This window comes from Plecotus auritus (genome assembly GCF_963455305.1).
Source record: "Plecotus auritus genome assembly, chromosome: 4".
Lineage (NCBI taxonomy): Eukaryota > Metazoa > Chordata > Mammalia > Chiroptera > Vespertilionidae > Plecotus > Plecotus auritus.
In genome coordinates this window covers 27,712,915-27,734,834 of record NC_137775.1, presented here as the reverse complement: position 1 = coordinate 27,734,834, position 21,920 = coordinate 27,712,915, and the positions used below count along the sequence as shown (strand labels likewise).

Here is a 21,920-nt window from a genome sequence, read left to right as displayed (position 1 = left end):
GCACTTAAATGCAGAGAGTTTTGTGATTTTCTTAGGGAAAAGAGGAAAGAGAGCTACATTTTCTGTAATGTTAGGATTTTTATACAGTAGTGTTAGTACAGTTTAGTTTTAAGTGCTCAGTGTTTAATGCCAGCTTAGTTGGAGGTTCTCATTGTGGGCCTCTAGTGGGACACGCATCCTTCTCCTCGTGTTAAGAGTTTACATTATTTTCAGGTAATTTTGAGTACTTTGCGTACACACTGAATAAACTTCATCCCCTCCATAGTGTGGAAATTCTAGGGGAGATTCAGGGAATTATAGTGGAAGGAAGTACATTTTCTTCTGAAAATGATTCTGCTATGTTATTCTGGTCCAGATTGACCTGCGGAATTCTTAGTTTTTTATTTTTCTTCTTTATTTAAAATAGAATGTAAAGTATCTGCCTGTAGGAGTGAAGTAAGCCAGACTAAAGTTGATAGATTGAGCTGCTTGTACTGTGTCTTTGGTAGGTGAACAGTAAGATATTCTCAGGAATTTCTGCCATGAAAATGTTTGGATTAATCTAGTCTCAAACTTAGTGACATATTCTGTGTTATATTTAGAACTCGAACATCTTACTTTAGAGAATTAGTGTGAGTAGAAACAGCATAGGCTTTGGGGTCAGACTGACCTGGGTTTAGATTTTGTCACTTACTGTCAATGAGCCTCAGTTTGCTTACCTGTAAAATAGGGACTTTGCAGGGTTGATACGGTAATGAATGTAAACATAGGACCAGACATGCAATGGACATTTAATACAGCTATTTTTATAACCCCTTGGAAGGACAATTTGGTATTACTATTTCTTTCTAGGTTAGGGTCTCCCTAAACAATTTAAGGAAGAGGACGAATAAAATTTCGTAGTGATAGACATTTTGTTTCTGTATCACTTTTGCAAAAATTCTTTCTAATCTAATTCACCTCTTCAGGTTTTAATGTGTGCATCATTTTTTATTTTAAAGTAATAATTATTTTTGCTGTTAATAGTAAAGGACCTTCCTCTGCCAAGATTTGTTGCTTCAAAGAACGAACAGGAATCTCGCCATGCAGCCTCGTATTCTTCAGATTCTGAAAATCAAGGGTCTTATTCTGGTGTTATTCCTCCACCACCTGGAAGGGGGCAAGTGAAAAAGGGGTCCATAAGCCATGATACTGTCCAGTCTCGTACATCTACAGATCAACAGGTAGTCACATGCTTGTCAGTATTATTAGTTGACATCCTGTGTAGATATTTACACTAAAACTTTTACTGAATGCCTTAACAATGACAATGTTATCTTAAAATTTAAAAATAATGGTACTCTTTCTAGGAGCCTGCATCTCCAGTAGTTTCACCACAGCAGTCCCCACCAACGTCTCCACACACATGGAGGAAACACAACCGTCATCCCAGTGGAGGAAATGGTGAGAGGCCTCTTGCAGGACCTGGGCCATTTTGGTCTCCCTTTGGTGACGCACAATCAGGTATTTACAAGTTCTAGATGTAACAGTCACTTATTAAAGGTGTAAATTGAAGGAAACTTGATAACATTCCTTTAAGAGTTGCCTCTAAGAAAATTTTTAATTATAAGTTAAGTGCCTTAAATGGAAGCAAATGCCAGCTGTGAAAATTTGTAAGTAGATGTATCACTTTGAACATTGGTAATTGCATTTATTTATATCTATGATGCTTAGATAAAAGTTTATAGACACTGCATTCTCTGAAGGTAAAATGAATAAGTGATTATTTCCTAGAATATTATATATATGTTAGATTAGTTTCAGTAACAATTTAAAAGATTTAAATGAAATAATTTTAAATTGACAGAAAATATTTCATTTTGGAAATTAACATTTCTACAAAGTTAGAACTCGAAAGAAAACTTATATAATATGTGTATGGTGAATTGTTACAATAAAAAAACCTAATAACTTTATATTCTTTAAAAGTGAGTCAGCATGTTTGCCCATTCTGCTTGTAGGTTCTGCTGCTGGTGATGCAATGTGGTCAGGGCATTCTCCACCTCCACCTCAAGAAAACTGGGTCAGTTTTGCAGATACTCCACCAACCAGTACTCTTTTAACCATGCATCCTGCTTCTGTCCAGGTGTGACATTTTATTAGTATTGCATTTTTATTTGCTTCATTCAAAATACTGCTGCAGTCATTATTTTTATATTTTGCTGTTGCAAATTTTATGAATGCAAGTTCACTTTTATTTAAAAACCACAAAACAAACAAACAAAAACCAGAACTCCACTCTGTGCCTTTTCTTTAAGTCTTATCATTGAAATGTTTCACTAAAAGTTTTGGCTGATTTTCTTTCTAATTTCTTAGTGAACTTTTGAAAGGTTTTGGCATCTAGGAATATATTTGCTTGGCTTTCTTGGCACATTTCCATAACTTTCCGTTGCTTACACATTGCTGTCATTCTATACATTTATATAATCATTGTCCAAAAACACTTAGTAACCTGATTATAAGTATGTGATTTGCTGATGAGTTTGTGAAGACTTCTTATATTTGAAACATCCACAAAAGTAAGTTTTACTTGCAAAGATAAATAACCCAGCAATCTTGGTCCATGTAATCATATAGATAAATACTGTACTGAGGAAAAAATGTTTCATTACAGGACCAGACAACAGTACGAACTGTAGCTTCAGCTACAACTGCCAATGAAATTCGTAGGCAATCCAGTAGCTATGATGATCCCTGGAAAATAACAGATGAACAAAGACAGTATTATGTAAATCAGTTTAAAACCATTCAGCCTGATCTAAACGGATTTATTCCAGGTGAGTTGTTAAAAAACAAATTTTTCTAGATGGGACAGTTCAAAGTCTCAGTTTCATAATCTCAAAGATATGGTTTTATTGGTCAGAGATTATAAAAGATAATTCTCCAATTGTCTAAAAAAAGTTTATAATTACTAGAGACCAAAAACATGACATATACATATGTTAAGGTTACCTTTTTTTTCAATGAAAAAGGTCTTAAGACCACATTTAATTCTTGAGTCTGTAAGTTCAGAATAATGCTAAACAACACTGTTTTGTATTTCAGGATCTGCAGCTAAAGAGTTTTTTACAAAATCAAAGCTTCCTATTCTTGAACTTTCTCATATTTGGTAAGTGTGGTGTATATTACTTGGGTAATGTGGGTTATTTCAAAGGAGTTTCCAGCAGGTAGATTTTTTTAACCTTAAAAATAAACTATTAGAATAACCTTTTAAAGAATGTTCTTATGACTCAGTATTGCCTTAAAATAGTCAGCTTCTCTCTCACTCTCTAGAAAAGAAATAAAGTAATACCAGTAGAATAGTTCTTTAAAAAGTGCTAAAAGTCTTTAAGCTATAGTAGCTGTTTCTTATTGCTAGTATAATGCATGGAATAAAAGCTAGTTTGCTCATACATGGTTGTGTTTATTCCATTTGATTTTAAACAAATTTAGTAAGTCCTGTACCAGCCATGAGCTTAAGAACAGTGCTTAACACCCATTTAAATACCAACTGAAGACTCAGGATGGTTGCTATGTGGTTGGAATCAGTCATTAAATTTCAATCACAAATTGCTTTTTAAAAACAATTTTCAGGTAAACTTAAGTGTTGTTTCCATTTTATATCTACACTAGTGGCCCAGTGCACGAAATTCGTGCACAGTTGAGGGTCTGTCCCTCAGCCCAGCCTGCACCCTCTCCAATCTGGGACATCCCTCTCACAATCCAGGACTGCTGGCTCCCAACCGCTCGCCTGCCTGCCTGCCTGCCTGATTGCCCCTAACTGCTTTTGCCTGCCAGCCTGATCACCATCTAACCACTCCTCTGGCAGCCTGATCAATGCCTAACTGCTCCCCTGCTGACCCGATTGCCCCTAACTGCCCTCCCCTGCTGGCCTGGTCACCCCTAATTGCCCTCCCTAGCCAGCCTGGTCACCCCTAACTGTCCTCCCCTGCAGGCCTGGTCACCCCCAACTGCCCTCCCCTGCAGGCCTGGGTACCCCCCCAAACTGTCCTCCCCTGCAGGCCTGGTCCCCCCTCAACTGTCCTCCCCTGCAGGCCTGGTCCCCCACAACGGCGCTCCCCTGCAGGCCTGGTCACCCCTAACTGCCCTCCCCTGCTGACCTGATTGCCTACAACTGCCCTCCCCTGCAGGCCTGGTCCCCCCCAATGGCCCTCCTCTGCAGGCCTGGTCCCTCCCAAATGCCCTCCCCTGCAGGCCTGGTCCCCCCAACTGCCCTCCCCTACAGGCCTAGGTCCCCACCCCCCAAACTGTCCTCCCTTGCAGGCCTGGTCCCTCCCAACTGCCCTCCCCTACTGGTCCAGTCACCCCTAACTGCCCTCCCCTGCTGACCTGATTGCCTACAACTGCCCTCCCCTGCAGGCCTGGTCCCCCCCAACTCCCCTCCCCTGCAGGCCTGGGTCCCCCCCAACTGCCCTCCCTTGCAGGCCTGGTCCCTCCCAACTGCCCTTCCCTACTGGCCTGGTCTCCCCCAACTGCCCTCCTCTGCTGGCCTGGTCACCCCTAACTTCCTTCCCCTGCTTGCCTGATCACGCACAACTGCCCTCCCCTGCAGGCCATCTTGTGGTAGCCATCTTGTGTTCACATGGGGGCAGCCATATTGTGTGTTGGAGTGACGGTCAATTTGCATATTACTCTTTTATTAGATGTAATGATATTTCTCTATATTCTAAATTTTATTACTAGGGTTTTTAGTAGCATAGAGTGCTATAGTAGAAGATAAGTAGATAATGCCAAAACCAAAAAGTTAAGAACTAGCAATATATACATGCTATTTATAGTTTAAAGTGGTAAATTTAAAAAAATGGTTGTTCCTACATCTAGGAAATGGAAGGATAGCAGGGTGGGGCTGCTGTCTTTTTGTATCAAGCCTTGTAATTGTATTGGATCCTTTAAAGTACATACATATAGACTTTTAATAACATTAAAAGCAAAGTTTAAAAAATTTTTAGTGACTTATTAAATAAGCCTGATTTCAACTAAGTTCTGTATCTAAAGATATCTATGTGTTAAAGGCCATTTCTTTGGTGACCTTATTTTGGGGGGGGGGGGCTCTTTTTTCAGCATTTTATTAAGAAAATTTCAAGCACTTAGAAAAGTTGAAAGAATTGTGCCTTAAACCACCCACATGGCCAAAGCCTGTAATCTACAGATAACCGTTTGCTATACTCACTTTGTTACACATCTTCCCATCTACGGGATTTTTTAAATTATTGTTTGCTTGCACTTTTTCTGGAAAAGGATTTCTCTTTTTCTTTTTTTCTGAGACATAAAGGGATCCAAAGTAGAATATGATTCTATTTCTGATGTTTTTCTTTTAGGGAACTCTCAGACTTTGATAAAGATGGAGCATTAACACTGGATGAGTTTTGTGCTGCTTTTCATCTGGTAGTTGCTAGGAAGAATGGCTATGACTTACCAGAAAAACTCCCTGAAAGTTTAATGCCCAAGCTGATTGATTTGGAAGACTCAGCAGGTAAGATCCAGGAGCTTGAAGAGACCTGATTGCATGCCTTGAAAAATGACACTTGGTTTTCAAAGCAAAATCTAGATGTTAAAACTTAGCTTAAAAGCATAGACATTTCATCAAGGGCATGTACATTTGCCATTAGAATAAGATGTACAGCCTCAACTTGGATCAATAATTTGTCTGTTTAGTCAACTGTAAACAAAGATAAAGAATATATGCCACTATTTTACTTTACACTTGTGACCTGCTGAGATTTGAAGAGCATTTCACAGTGTCTTGTTATTTTGTCATCCTTTAATTACATTTTTTATTGTCTGAAGTGGAGAAAGTAGCCTGTCTTCATTATCAACATTTTTCCATTTAATGCATCTTAATTTGTTGAAGGGAAATAACCTGGTTTATCATTAGACCTTTGCAAGTATGCAGGCATTTTCCTTTTAAAAAACCAATTTCTTCAGATGCTAAAGAAATCTGGAAATTTTGTGTGTGATGTAGATAATACTACATTGTTATCATGTTTACAAGAATGCTTTTATAGATGCTAATATTTACAGATAGTTTTATTTTAAAAGAAAAAGAATATAGGGGGTAAAAAATGAGTACATTTTTCTTAAATTCTGAATGAATAAAAGGAAATCTAATGTTAAATTAGTGAGTCTAATTAAAACTAAATTATTGTCTTTATTTTTTCTACCTAAATTCTTTTTTACATATTATGATGGAAGGAATTTTATACTTTTTAAAAGAGAAGTTAAAACAGAATTTGGCTCTCAAAAGGGTATTCATCTATTGGGAAGCTTCTGTGTAACCCAGAATTGCATCTGATCTGACTTTATTGTGTAAATTATGCAGTAGGAATCATATGCATATTATTATTGTCAAAAAGAGGACTGCCTCCTTAGATTCAAGAATCTGTGTACTTCTAGTTTTGCTAATTATTCCTGTGACCTTGGGCAAGTTCTTTTTGTTTTCCCACCTGAAATGTGTATTCGATGCTATTCACATTTCAGGGCCTGAACACACGGACCTTTTATTAACCAATAAGTCTATTTAAAATTTTAGGGTTTTTTAGTTTTTTAGAAGCATTATCCTATGAGAATCCTAGAATTTTTCTGATCATTTTAGGCAGTTATTAGGTATCTCTTAACCTCTGACTTGAGCTAAAAGCTTAGTATTTTTGTTGGGTAATTTTGTCTCAATGTACTTTGATTTACCTAATGAAAAAATAAACAAAAAGAACTTCATTTGGTTTATTTCATAGTAGCCAAAAGGGAAGAAATTGTGGTAGCTACAGACTTACTGTGCCATTGATTTTAAAATTAGGCCTTGTGTCTAGAGTTTTTCTATGACTTTAATCCTTTAAAAACTGACAGCGTAGTATAATTTAAATCAAGCTTATTCTGTTGTATGTCATTTTCTTGAGACTTGTCTGATTCTGTTATCTGTTGCATATAGATGGGTGAATCTGGCTTTTGCATGTAGTCTTTTTTCCCCTTCTTTATTTCATTTAAATAAAATCTGGGATTCTTTGTAAACTTGATCTATTGCCTGAATTTTAAGGCTAATGATTTAAGTAGAAGTTATTTTCTGGGCATTTTTCTTTTTACTCCTATTAGATCTGTTTTGCACAGAGTCACACTGATTTTTCTCCCTGCATATACCTCTACACCAGTGGTTTTCAACCTTTCCAATGCCGCGACCCTTTAATACAGTTCCTCATGTTGTGGTGACCCCCAACCATAAAATTATTTTCGTTGCTACTTCATAACTGTAATTTTGCTACTGTTATGAATCGTAATGCAAATATCTGTGTTTTCCGATGGTCTTAGGCTCTACAGCAGCGGTTCTCCACCTGTGGGTCACGACCCACAGGTTGAGAACTGCTAGCAGGGTCGCCTAAGACCATCTAATTATAATTTTAATTCTAATTATAATTTTAAAGGTATCAAAGACTCATAGTTGTTTTTTTTACCATTTGCACATAATCTGTGTAATTTTCTGATGAAATTTATTGTAAACATTTGACCACACAATATTAAATTCAAATCTTCTTTGCCTAATCACTAAGTGATAAATTTGGAATTTTGTTAATTTGGGGTTGAGGGAATGATTAACCTTTTTTTTTTCTCCCAGCTATCATAAGCCTGAGATTTATATGCCACAAGTACTTTTATAGAAATTGTTATGTGACACTGTGGATCAATCAAGATCTGTAAAAATCCTTTTAAATAGCTGTGTTTTTAGAAGTTCACAGTTGAAGGGGAAACCACCCAAGCAGTTCCTTTTGGCTGACCTAAAAATTTATCATAAATATTTCTTCTATGGAGCTCTTCTGACTTTCAGACAAAAGTAGTTACTATCTTCTCTGATCTCCCATAGTATCTCCTATGTGCTGTTTATTTGTGACACCTGTCACACTGTTTGTTTTTTTTTTTTCTCTTTCCACCACTACATTCTGAGTTTCTTAAAAAAGAAAAAAGAAAGAAAAAAAAGGAAATGTGTCATATTCACTGTAGTATCCCCAGGATCTAGCACTTTGCAGGCATGTGCTAAGTAGCTCAGTAAATAACTGCTGAGTGAATTAATGCTAAATGTGTGCCATTTTTAAAGTAGGATATTTTTCTTAACATATTTCTGTCTTTGAAAATATAGTCTTTTGTTATATGTTTGTGATGTTGGGATATACTAAAATATTAACTCTACAAGTATTTTGTATTTATAATTTAATAACTCATAGAAAAATAGATGGTGAAAGTGATGACTTGAGTTACAGTTTTTTGGAGAAACAAGCTAGGCTTTCTAAAGGCATACAAACATGGGTGGGATAGATATATATTTTTTCCAAAATTATTTGAACAAGTTTATGGTATTAAATAGCAGACAAAATAAAATTGCTAAGGATCATAGGTATAAGTACGTACACAGACCTGAATTAAAATACGTATATTTAATGTCATCACTGAATATGGCAACTGAAGTAAATAAAAGGGAAATTTGAATTTTGTTATCTTACAAAAGAAAGCATATAAAAATTCATCTGTGGGAACAGCTTTCTGAAGCTGAATTCAAGAAAGAATGTTTATCTTCCAAGAATGGTTATCTTCTTTAAAATAAAAAAAGGTTAAGGTGACCTCCTAGCCTACCACAGTAGTGTATCTTAAAGGGAAAAAAAAGCATGTTGTGATGCTTTGCATCTTAAACTCAGTCTCCAAAGAATCTTCTTTGTTGTAGCACAGTCGCAGTTTTACATATACTGTATTTTATGTGATTACTTGAGGTCCATTGTACACATTTGTGCACTGGTGGGGTCCCTCGGCCTGGCCTGTGCCCTCTCACAATCCAGGACCTCTCGGGGGATGTCAGACTGCCAATTTTGGCCCAATCCCCTCAGGCCAGGCCAAGGGACCCCACCGGTGCACAAATCCGTGCACCGGGCCTCTAGTAAGCATATGAGATCTTTGGTTAATCTCTTCCCGCCCTCTCCCCTTCCCCCTTCCCTCTGAAATTCATCAGTCTGTTCCATGTTTCCATGCCTGTGTATTGAGTATCTGCCCCCTGGTGGTCAGTGCGTGTCATAGCTAACAGTCAAACAGTTGAATGGTTGCTTAGGCATATATATATATATATATATATATATATATATATATATATATATATGTAAAGATTTGATAAAACTAGTGCCTCGGTGCACAGATTCGTGTACGTTGAAAGGAAATTAATTAGAAGGTAGCCAGCGGGGCAGGACTGGACGAGACGGGCTGGACATGCCCTGGAGCCAACCTCCCGCAGTTCCTTTCTGGCCAGCTGCACCTAGGGCAGTGGCTCGAAGGGCTTCTGCGAAGTGAGCAGGGTCCCTCCAGCAGGTGGGGTCCCTCGGCCTAGGTTGCGGAGATTGGGCCGAAACCAGCTCTCCGACATCCCCAGAGGAGTCCCGGATTGTGAGAGGGCAGTTCTCAAGTGACACACCCCAGAATCGGACTCCCTCCTCTCTGGTTCCAGGGTGCATCACCCGAGAACCCCCACTGCCAAGTCACTGCAGCTCAGCAGCTCCTGTGTTGAACTTCTGTCTCCTGGTGGTCATTGCGCGTCATAGCTACTAGTCAGATGGTCGCTTAGCCTTTTATATGTATAGACTAGAGGCCCAATGCATGAAGATTCATGTAAGAATGGGCCTGCCTTCTCGCCTTTGCTCTGGCTGAAGCCGCCTTTCCCCTCCGGCCTGGAGCCGCCTTTCTGCTTCTGCCTGGAGGGGAAAGAGCCGCCTTTCCCCTCCAGCCCGGAACCACCTTTCCACCTTCCTATGCTGCCCAGAGGCCCAGAGTGGCTGGGGTGGTGCAGAACGCCTGCATCGTAGCCATGGCGACGACACAAGTATCCCGCCCCCGGCCACTGGGTGCCTGTGTATGCAAATTAACTCGCCATCTTTGTTGGGTTAATTTGCATACTCCTGATTGGCTGGTGGGCGTCGCGAAGGTACAGTCAATTAGCATGTTACTCTTTTATTAGGTAGATGGATATCTCTCTCTTTTTTTTTTTTTTTTAAATATATTCCATTGATATTTCACAGAGAGGAAGGGAGAGGGATAGAGAGCTAGAAACATCGATGAGAGAGAAACATCGATCAGCTGCCTCCTGCACACCTCCCACTGGGGATGTGCCCGCAACCAAGGTACATGCCCTTGACCGGAATCGAACCCGGGACCTTTCAGTCCGCAGGCCGACGCTCTATCCACTGAGCCAAACCGGTTTCGGCTGGATATCTCTCTCTTAAGCTACACTAGAGGCTATTGGTTGGGCAGTAACTAGATTGGTCTTACTCATTATATCTCAGCACCTAAGAGGATGCAAATTGAGCACATAAGTAGTTGTTTTTTAAATGGCTGAACTACTTTTTTAAAAATCTGTTTTCTGTCTTCACACACAATGCTCACATGAACAACTCAATAATATATGACTGAACGCTCAAAGAGGGAAAAGAATGTGCTCCCCATTCTGTCTCCTCTTTCATAACCACTGCTTTATACAGTAAATTTGAGCAAATTTTCATTATTGTTGATATGGTGCATAACATAGTACTTCTAAAATGAATGTTTTTAAAAGCCAGAAATTTTTAATGACATTTACTATGCAGATTTATAGTTGAAACTAGACTAATGTGAGTTAATCACTGTTAAGAGTTTTTCTGTATTCATCCAGAAAATTTTAACATAAAAGCTTAAAGTAACACATGCAGATATCTGTTTTAACACAAGTGCATTCACACTGTACATCACTGATTCTTTTTCTTACAATGTTGGACATCTGCACTTTGTCAAACACAGGCCTGTTACCTTGATTTAACCAGTCTCTGATGGATGGGCTTGGAGGTTGTTTCTTGGCTTTGCCTGTAAAACAGTGCTGCAGTGGACATGCTTCTACATATAATTTTGTATAAAGAACCCAGTATTTTTTGTTTTTGAAAATTTACTCTCCTGGTGCCCTTACTTGCAGAAGAAAAAAATAATGAAAATATGCACTAATATTGATCTTTAACTTTCCAATTAAGGAATTACTTCTCCAGCTCCCCCCCCCACACACACATACAAATACAGTTTTAACACTAGAATTATTTATCTCAAGTTAGTTGGGTATTATAGCTCAGAAATCAATACAATTACAAATATTGGCAAAGATGCACCATTTAATGAAATTGGCCATAATAATTAGAACTGCTTGAATTTCTGGCAAAGAAATTGACAAGCAAGGTTGGATAATACTTGAGCAAACCTTTACAAGATGACACACTAGGGGCTTTAAAAGATGATAGTTTAAATATCAGTGGATTAGTAAAAGTCCTTGGGAATAATTAATTATACCTTTAATTTTTTTTTTTTTTTTTTTTTTTTTTTTTTTGCAGAAATTGCCTTTTTCTTTACTATTGTATTGTAAGAGTCAAAAGTGAAGTAAAGGGTATCTGTCTTCTTCTGCTAGTAAGAAAACTCCATGGAAATAGGAGCCTTGTCTTTTTGCTCAATACATATTTTTATTTACTGTATTTATGTATAGGTCTTCAGTAAATTTATCGACTGAATTTATGCCTTTATTAATTTTGCCACCGAATTGCCCCCACAAAATTTAACATCTTTCATTCTTTGTTTTTTATGCATATTTTTACAATTTTCTGTGTACATTTTGAAGACAAAACGCCCATCAAATTTCTTTTTCACTTTATGAAATTATAGTCCTTATTGTAAGTTGACTAACTTTAAATGGGCTTTTTCCATTTTTAGTTGTCCTGGGTAATGGGAAACTCATATATATCTGTAGGTAATGTTCTTTGAAGTAGAATAGCTGAATCAAATAGTAGTTTCTCTAAAATGTTGATCAGTACTGCCAAAAAAGGCAGTCAGTACAATTTAATTCATATTTTGGGTGATTGCTTTGCTTCATTTCAAACTTTGTTGGACACATTTTACTTCCTTTTTCTTGAATCTTCGATTTTAATTTAAAACCTATATAGACTTCTATATAGACATTCTTAAGGTCAGCCTACTGAATAAGTTCCGTTTTATGGCATGTTGAGAGAAATGGAATTAATTTTGGAAATAGAATATAGTTTTTGATGTATATAATATTCAAAACAAAACATATCTGAAATTATCTTTAATTTATTTCCCTGTCTTTTAAGAATGAATGAAAAAGGTCCCATTTCTAGTCTTTCTTGAAGACTTAAAATTTATCAAAACCTGTGTATCTTTTAAATATTTTTTCTCATAACAATAATATTGACATTTCAAATAAATAAAAGCTGTAGTTTACTTTTGCTTTGAGGAAGCTATTAAATGAAATTGGAATCATGAAGATGATTGAAGAATTCTTCCAACAAGTTTTGCTACTTGAAAACAAAATAAGTTTAAAACCATAAGACTTTTGGGAGTAACAATTTTTTAGTATGTTGAATATAATACTAAGAAAGTAACAGAAGTTCAGAGTGGGTAGGTGATAAGCCTAGGTAAAAACGGAAGGTCTTTGAGAAAGGTGGTTTGGCAGGTACACTGCACTGAATTGAATCTGCAGACTTTTCAGAGTCTTTGGAGGATAGAAGGATGAAACTACTGAGAGCATTTTTATTTTCTAGTGCAATACAGAAAATATGGTTTGCACTTATTTAATTTGCACTTGTTGCTAACTTTTAAATGTAGCCTAACAGTATGTCAGTCAATATGATCACAGTGTTGTGTCTTCCAGGCACACTCTTATACATGGAAATACTTTTTGCATAAAGCCCTTTTGGGGGTTGGCTTTAACAAATAATTTAGGCTCATGCTCTTCTTTTTCAGCCCTGATGCTCTGATGATGTCAGGGGCAGAGCAGACCCCTCAGGAGGGAGGCAGGGTTGACACAGTGTTTCAGCAGGAGGCTAGGTTGGAACACTGCATCAGGTAAGAGTAAAACTACACCCCTGCCTCCGTGAGGATACGGTCTACAGACTAACTTTTGTGGGCGGGCCTGAAGCTCTTTGTTGGAGTATTCATAGGGAGCCAGGTTGGTAGAAGGAGATACAGCTTGTTTACAGACTTAATGCTCATGACTATTAGTTTCTAGAACATAGGTAATTTGCTCTTTTTCTACTGCCATTTGTTGTTCTATATATGAAATAACATTTTAGTCTTAGAACCCCTTTACATTCTTAAAAATTATTGTGGACCCCAAAAAACTTCTGTTTATGTGACTTAGATCTATCAATAGTTGCCCTATTAGAAATTAAAAATGATAAATTTTAAAAATTTTTACAGCTTTTAAAAATTACAATTGTAAGCTTCCTAAATATTAGCATACATATTTTTAGGAATATAACTGTATTCCCCAAAACAAAATAAAAAATTATGAAAAGGGTGGCATTGTTTTACATTTTGTAAATCTCTTTAATATCTATTTTAGTAGAAGACAGCTGGATTTTCATATTTGCTTCTGCGTTCAGGCGGTTAGATATTATTTTATTTGAGGTATCAGGTGTCTGCAGACCAAGCACTGAGTGCCATATCCAGTCAGCTGACTGTTTTTCTATAGCCCACAACAAAAAGTGGTTGTTATTCTTTTTCTTTTTAATCGTTGGAGAATAAAGAGAACAATATTTCATGACACATGAAATTCAAATTTGTAAAATTATATGAAATTCAAATCATTGTCTATTAATAAAATAAAGCCAAGCTCATTTTTTACTAATTATCATGGCTGCTTTTGCACTACAACAGCAAAATTGAATAGTTGCACCAGAGACCATATAGCCTGCAAAGCCTAACGTATGTACTATCTGGCCCTTGGTAGAAGAACATTGCCAATCCCAAGTACATGAAGAAAATCTTGTCTGGCATAGTGAAATGAAGGACTGTTTTTAGATAATTATGGATATTCTTTGGTACCACACCAAATGTCAACAAATGGTAGTTTCTTAAAGGTTAATTGCAATGTGAAAGCTGAAATCATATTAATGAATTATTTGTACTGTTACATTAAATTCCATAGATCTGTTTTGCACTTTGAATATGCTTTGGATTAATATTTTGCCCATGCATGATTTTATAACATAATTGATTATTTGTAAATTATTGGTTCATTGAGTTACACAGATATGGATACAAGTTTTCCAAAATTCTAATTTTCTCTTGAAAGCGCAAAGTTTGTCATTAGTAACAATACTGAAGACAGTTGTTTTCCTGAAGTGACAGGCTTACTTAACTCATTTTTGAGAACATGCATAAAAGTCTGAATAATTCGTTTGTCAGCTGTTCTTTAAAGAAAAATGCACTCCTTCTCCTCCTTCCATGAAAAAAGAGGCCTGTTCAGCTCACAGCTAAATCACTCAAGAACACTTCCTGAAGATGATCACCCCTGTGCTCTGATAAAGAACAAAAGTGCAATATATATTGCGCCTCCCCATTACTTTGGGACTCCATTATATAGAATTGCAAATATATATTTCCCCTTTCTCCTACAAAGACTATTAAAAATATGTGTATTCAGGGCTGAGATTTAATAAAAATAATTTTTACCGCTTAATTGTGAATGTTCTTCAGTGACATTGCCATGCCTATTTATTTAAACTGGAATGTGTGGGGGTGAAGAATACAATGACTAGTACAGGATGGGGCAAAATTTGGTTTACAATTATTCCTATGGGGAAAAATACAGTCCTCCTATCTAATAAAAGAGTAATATGCAAATTGACCATACCTCTGCCACACCCACCAGCCACGCCCACCAGCCAATCAGGAGCAAGTATGCAAATTAACCCAACCAAGCTGGCTGCGGCCACGGAGCTGCAGCAAGCAGGAGGCTTGGGTTTCCCCAGCAATGGAGGAAGCCAAGCTTCCCTGCCGCCCTGGCCAGCCCAGGCCTACATTCAAGGCTACAAAGTTTCAATTATAGAAGATAAGTAAATCCCAACAAAAATGGCTGCGGCCACAGAGTGAGCAGGAGGCTTGGCTCCACTCAAGGCTACCAAGTTTCAATTATAGAAGATAAATAAATCCCAGATATCAGGGCCTCCGTCTGCTTGGGTTGCCAGGGGGCGTGGCCGGCCTGCAAACCACCTCACCCAGGCCGCCCCACACCCCAAGGGAACCCCCACCCTGATCCGGGACACCCTTCAGGGCAAACCAGCTGGCTCCCACCCATGCATCAGGCCTCTATCCTATCTAATAAAAGAGTAATATGCAAATTGACTGTCACTACAACACACAAGATGGCTGCCCCCATGTGGTCAAAGATGGCCACCTCCATGTGGACACAAGATGGCCAGTAGGGGAGGGCAGTTGGGAGGGACCAGGTCTGCAAGAGAGGGCAGTTGGGGGTGATCAGGCCAGTAGGGGAGGGCAGTTGGGAGGGACCAGGCCTGCAAGGGAGAGCAGTTGGGGGTGATCAAGCCTGCAGGGGAGGGCAGTTAGGGGTGACCAGGCCTGCAGGGGAGGACAGTTAGGGACAATCAGGCTGTCATGGGAGTGGTTAGGGGGTGATCAGGCTGGCAGGCAGAAGCAGTTAGGGGCAATCAGGAAGGCAAGCAGGCAAGCAGTTGGGAGCCAGCAGTCCTACCTGGATTGGGCCTAAACGGACAGTTGGACATCCCTTGAGGGGTCCCAGATTGGAGAGGGTGCAGGCTGGGCTGAGGGATACACCACCCCGTACACAAATTTCGTGCACCAGGCCTCTAGTAATTAATAAAAATACAAGGATAAACTCTGTTTCGTGTCCTCACAACTGTAAACCTATTTTGCCCACCCCTGTATTATTTGGGTGTCACTGCCTTGTTTCTTATTGATAAGCCAGCAGTTTTACCCACCATTGCTTTTGCACCATCATTTCAAATGCCAACACAGGAGAAAAATAATAATATAATGATTACAAAAAACTTTTTGACTTTTCAGATGCCCTATAAGAGTCATGGGGATTCCCTGGAGTCAGTGGTCCACAGTGTGAGAACTGCTACTCTAGGAAAATGACTATGTTGGAATACTTATCAAGTATAATTATTTGAGTGAATAGTATCCTTCAAGAGGCTACATCCACTACAACTTTGTACCAGTGAATCACAGAGGTTCCCAGAATCTATCCCAAATTATAACTTCCCTGAGGTAGGGGTAGAGTGCAGTCTGGACCGAAATTTGCTAGTAGAAGACTGACATGAGAAAGCCAGGCCAGAGCTCCAGCTTACCCTAAGATGATATTTGAAACTGAAGTAATATAGTCTGACTGTAGAAAGGTTCTTTTGAAAATTACCTTATAGTTAATACTGTTTTAATTCTATTTATTTTTCTTCAACACCTGCTTTGCTGGATCTCTTAAAGACACTTCTCCATTCACCATCCTCCTAACAGAGTTTCAGTTTCATTAAACTCAGATTTATAGCTATTATATCCTTTCCTTAACTTTCTTTCTCTTTATCATAGGAAAAAAATCCATAATTTTTGTTCACACTAAAACCACAAGCTATTCCCATGAGGAATTTGCTACTACTTTTCATTATAAATATTATTTCATTAGTTTTTCTCTAAGAGCTTTGATTTAAGAGGTCTTCATAGAACATTATCGGAAGCCTGTCTGCCTCTTATTGTTTCTATACTACTCATACATCTTTATCAAGAAAGGGATAGCATTAAGAAAGAAATAGCAACAACTTCCGATCTTTCAAAACAAAAATTTATCAAAATCTGCTGCTAGACTGCAAATTAGAACTTGCAGTGTGATATAACTATAAAAAAGGAAGTATTTTGAGATAGTAGTCATGTAACAAAGGACAAAGAGAAATTGAGTACTTTTTCAAAATACTGGTAGTTAGCTTTGGTTCTGGGAAAATAACAGTAAAGGAGAATGAATTTAAAGAAGAAGAACACAAAAAGCAACTCATTCAATAAAGATTTGTGTACATAGTATGTATTAGGTTCTGTGTCAGGCACTAAAATGTGAAGGATTTACTTTTGAATAGATTGAAAGGTTAAAACCTATACATTGCTAAGTTATTGTATGACTTTATTTAGGAATTTGAACTATAGTGCTAACATTTAATGGCAAATGTCTTTCTTTCTGATGGAGAAACTCGGGTGCTGTTTTATTCAGCTTGCCCATCCATGGTCAAGCAGTGAGCTAGTGACAGATGCTGGAGTAATGTTTTGATACAGGTTCTAAATAGATTAGGTACTCCCCATTAATTTGGCAATTATTTGATTTTCAGACTGGTATTCAAAGATATGTAAAACTTGGGAAGATTGGAATGAGAATTAAGTTAACCATTGAAATTCCTTCTGTTCTCAAATTGAAATTTAAGTGATATTTTAAATTAGGGCTTAACTACTCACAAGCAGAATGTGCTACCACATAATACTTTAAAAACTATTTTGCAATGGTGTCGTGGATTTGTAGCTTTCTCAATGAAGGTTAAGTGCCAGTGGCCTAATGATAAAACTTTCTTGGGTGTGGGCTCATGGACTGCTTTTCACTCATGCCTGGGACTCTTCCTCTCCTTTTACTCTCTGCCCTGCAAATATATGCTGCTTTTTGGTAACAGAGGAGACTTGTAGAGAAAATGTGAGTGACTTAGTGTAAATTAGCGTTTCCCAAAGTATATTCCAAGAGAATATTGAGGGATTTTATTTGGGGTAAAGGATTTAAATAATTTGCTCTCAGACATTACAAGTCTTTGATATACAAATGTTCATGGAGTTGCTCCAACAGGGAGTTACAGTATTCCCAAATTTGAATAGAAAAAATTTCTTGAACCTAATTTTTTAAAGTACCTCACATTAATATTCCATAAAATACACTTTGGGAACTGCTACAGATTTTGCCCTATTATCAGAAAACGGTGCAAAACGTCTGTGCTAGACGTATTATTATGCATAACACTCTTTTTTCTATTCCTAACTAGAATTTATTTTCATGGAAAGCTTTGGTTTTGCGTAGACAATAAGTAGCAAAAATAAGTACTGCCTAATTGTCTGATTGTTAAAATGTTTATTTTTCAATTACAGTTGACATTTAATATAAAAATATTTACTTTAGGAACATGAGGAAAGGAAATTCAGATTATAAATTGCTACTTGTCAAAGTCTTCAGGGTTTTTTGTAAGTAATATCCCTAAACTAAAATATATTATTTATGGAGAATTTCTGTTTTTCAATTGCAGATGTTGGGGATCAGACAGGTGAGGTAGGTTATTCAGGCTCACCTGCAGAAGCACCTCCAAGCAAGTCACCATCAATGCCATCACTAAACCAGACTTGGCCAGAGATGAATCAGAGCAGTGAGGTTAGCAAAGCTTCCCTTTCCTTTCATTAACATTAACTTTGTTAAGGTAAGACGTTCCAAACAGTAATTCCAGCATCTAGCTCTTTCAGCATGTATGCATAGTTAAGAGAACATATAAAGTAGGGCTATGATAAGTGTTTGTAATTATGTGACTCAGGTTTTCAAAGTACTTTTTCACATGTATACTGTCATTTGGTTTCCACCACTCATTCCTGCTAAAACCCTGTGAGTTAGACAGGGCAGGAGCATGCAGGTTATAGTCAAAAGGTTGAATGTCTTGGCCAAGATAACTCATAGCCATTGAGGAACAAGAGCTTAGATTTGAACACAAGTCCTTTGACATGTAGCCAACTACCACACCCACCATGGCACACTGTTTCTCATTCCTGTAAACAAGGTATGTGATAATATATTTGGAATCTTAGTATTGGAAGTGATATGAGAAGTCACTAATCCTGCCTTCTACATGAAAAAAGTATTTTCTTCAACCCAGGCTATTGATAATTTAGTTTTATTTAATACAATATGGAATTAAACCCTATTAAATGCAGTGGTTAAATGATATTATATATAAGACCAAGGATAACATATAAAACAGAATTTCAGACAAATGCACTCCCTCTCCTCATTACTTGGGAACTCCATTATATAAAACTATAAAAGTAGAGCCACTCTGATTAGAATAAGAGAAGTAGGCCGGAGGCCCCTGTGTTAAACCTTAGTGCTCTGTAGAACATCAGCTAAAAAATAGCTGTTCTAGCCTGTTAGAGCAGTTTTCTTGGTGAACAAGTATCATTTTTGCCTTAAATTATATATATATATATATATATATATATATATATATATATATATATATATGTATCTCACTTTTAGGTAGTGCTTACAAATTTAAAAGTTTGTTGACTTTCAGGAAAAAATTCTAAACTTCTGGACTTTTCATATCTTTTAAAGCCAGTAATAAAATACTGAATTAAAGAGACACTCGTTAATTTTGGAGAGTTGAAAAACAGAAGTAACTGGTAGGTTTTAAAGTACTTGCTGCTGCTTTATGACATAATCACAGATACTGTACCTGACACATAGCACTTGTCATACCGTCAGATAGTTTTTCTAGAGGGAGGAATTAAGCCTTGAAATAATTCACTAGTAAATAGGCTTTATAAAGAGTGGGATCATTACTCTTGAAACCACTTGCTCATTTTTTAAAAAGCAATATCAGATTAAGAGTAGTTTTTTCATTGATACTCAATTCTAAAGTCCATATTCATTCTAAATAAAATTGTGTGTGATCATTAAAGACTAGGAATAGAAGTCCCTTCCATATTCTGATTTAAGCAGTTGCACTTTTTAGATAGTTTGAGCAAGTTTCATTCTGTAGTATTCAGTAATCGGTTATGAATGTCATGTTATTTTTCTTTTGACTCTATGGAAAATCAAAATGTTAATAAAACTAACATTGATTTTGAGACATTTTAATAAATCTCTACCACAAAGCACTAATGATCCTTTCAACAGGTAATTATTTGGCATCTAAAAATGGATGAGACATTGCAAGGAATAACACTACTAATAACAACAACAGCACTAATAATAAGCCTTAATATGTGTTGAGCACTTGGGATGTGCCAATTCTGTTCAAAAGCTTTTTACATATATGAACTCTACTTCCTCATAACAATCTTACAGTATTATTAATCTCACATTACAGATGGTGAAACTGAATTACAGAGAGGTTAAATAACTTCTAAGGTTGTACAGTATGACTAGGATTCCAGTAGTCTGGATCCAGAGCTGTGCTCCTAACCATTATACTAAAGTTATGAAGATAAAAGTGTCTCTCTGCTCTCCAGGTAGCTTGCATACAATCTTGTGAAACCAAGTAAAACTTCATACAACCAAATAGGTAAATAAATGCCTTCTTTCTGGCAAAAGTCTACATCTAATCTTTTCTCCACAGTTAGATCATTAGGGTTTTAAAAATTCCTCTGTACACATGCAACAATAATTATTGAAGAAACTATAACAACAAATAATGGTAAATCACTTCCTTAAGTGATGTTCCATGATAAGAATGAATTTTTGTTATTCAAGAATCACTTTGAATACATCAATATGTCTTAATTTTCATGATTTTAAAATTTGTCGGCAGAGTTGTTGAATGATTGTATTAGCCATTTTTGTAGATAATTTTCATCAATGTATTAATTTGCTAATATTTTATTTCTACAAATCTTCTCAAATGGAATATCACTATTTTAAATAAGTCGAACTTTGAAGCATAAAAATGTATGCTTTTCCATGCTGAATTACAAAAAGAGGATTTTGGTTAATGGGATAGGTGTGTCTGTGTGTAAACATTCGTTTGTATATATTGTATATGTGTAGATGTTTTTCCCTCTTCAGAGTACAACTGGTAATTCTTAATCAAATTTTAATGCAATTTTGATATAAAAATTCTATACTATTTTATTACCAAGATCTTTAAAACAGGTGGAATTTACTATAATCATTATTGGCTTATCACTCCACCTATTTTAAGAGGTATGATATTTGTGTGCCTCTTTTAGAAGAGTAGTATTTCATATCAAAATACATCCTCTATATATAACACATACCCAGATGCTTGATTTGCTCTCATTGTGGCCGCACTCTGATTTTTCTAGCATGGGGGCGGAGGGTGGTGCCTGATTGGCAGCTCTGTCTTTCGATCTGGCATGGTCCTGTTCATAGTGCTGATTTCAGGGGTTGACTTGCTACAGATTGACAAAAGCTCAAACATATAATTCCAGAATTCTTTGCACTTTATCTCAATTATATTTTATTAAGTATACATATGTACAAAATATGTGCACGTACATAACAAAATCATCTTTCAGGGGTGGCACTGGCAAGTCACACTGACTTGCTTTGTTTTGACCAAAAGTTTGGTAGTCAGGATTCACTAACATCACCAAATCAATGCCTTAGCATTTAAATTTTAAAAGGAGGATTTGAAGTTATTATTTCTCTAGTCAAGACAAACCCCTTTACATTTTTACCTTGTTGCCATTTATACCACTTAGACTCTGTTTGTTCCTATGTCTCTTTTGAGGTTGAATTCTGTAAGGCTTTGAATCTCTTCATAGAGATTGCAATAAGTTGTTACTATACATTTGATTGTGAAGGTGCTCACCTTACATTACAAGATGACCCAGCTTAGATGAATATAAAATGTTTATGCAAAAATGGAAATTATGGAATTTTGTCAGGCCTATGAAACACAACTTGCAGTGCAACCTCTGAATGACTTTGCTAAATCTTCTCCAGTGATCTTTTTACTCCCATCTTTCTCATCATGCTGACTTGTCTCTCCTCTGTCTGTTCAGCAGTGGGAGACATTTAGTGAACGCTCTTCAAGCTCACAAACTCTGACCCAATTTGATTCTAACATTGCACCAGCTGATCCTGTAAGTCAATCACTTAGCTTGCTTGTTTGAAATTAATTTTATTAACCCAAATTTCCATTCATTATGGTTTTCAGCAGATATGCATGATTCAGTGCAGTGCTTAGAGGGAAATGGTAGCAAGCTTTTCAATTTTTGTGTGCCTAATGGTGGAAAGAACATTTTTTTTTTTTTTTACCATTGTTTGTATTTTCTAGTTATTTTGGTGAAAC

General features: G+C 36.9%; 1 protein-coding gene across 16 annotated transcripts in view; it reads left to right on the top strand.

Moving 5' to 3' along the window:
* The window catches only part of REPS1 (RALBP1 associated Eps domain containing 1), a 77,858-nt gene that overhangs the window by 33,080 nt on the left and 22,858 nt on the right, over positions 1 to 21,920 (top strand). For 5 of the 16 annotated variants that reach the window (XM_080665290.1, XM_080665291.1, XM_080665283.1 and 2 more), the window contains exons 3-10: positions 1,006 to 1,202; positions 1,329 to 1,482; positions 1,980 to 2,104; positions 2,633 to 2,795; positions 3,064 to 3,127; positions 5,337 to 5,491; positions 18,144 to 18,265; positions 21,631 to 21,711. In XM_080665290.1, the coding sequence (XP_080521416.1) occupies positions 1,006 to 1,202; positions 1,329 to 1,482; positions 1,980 to 2,104; positions 2,633 to 2,795; positions 3,064 to 3,127; positions 5,337 to 5,491; positions 18,144 to 18,265; positions 21,631 to 21,711 (1,061 nt within the window). The remainder of the gene's footprint in view (positions 1 to 1,005; positions 1,203 to 1,328; positions 1,483 to 1,979; positions 2,105 to 2,632; positions 2,796 to 3,063; positions 3,128 to 5,336; positions 5,492 to 18,143; positions 18,266 to 21,630; positions 21,712 to 21,920) is intronic. The other 11 variants (XM_080665298.1, XM_080665284.1, XM_080665297.1 and 8 more) reach the window with 6 other exon arrangements.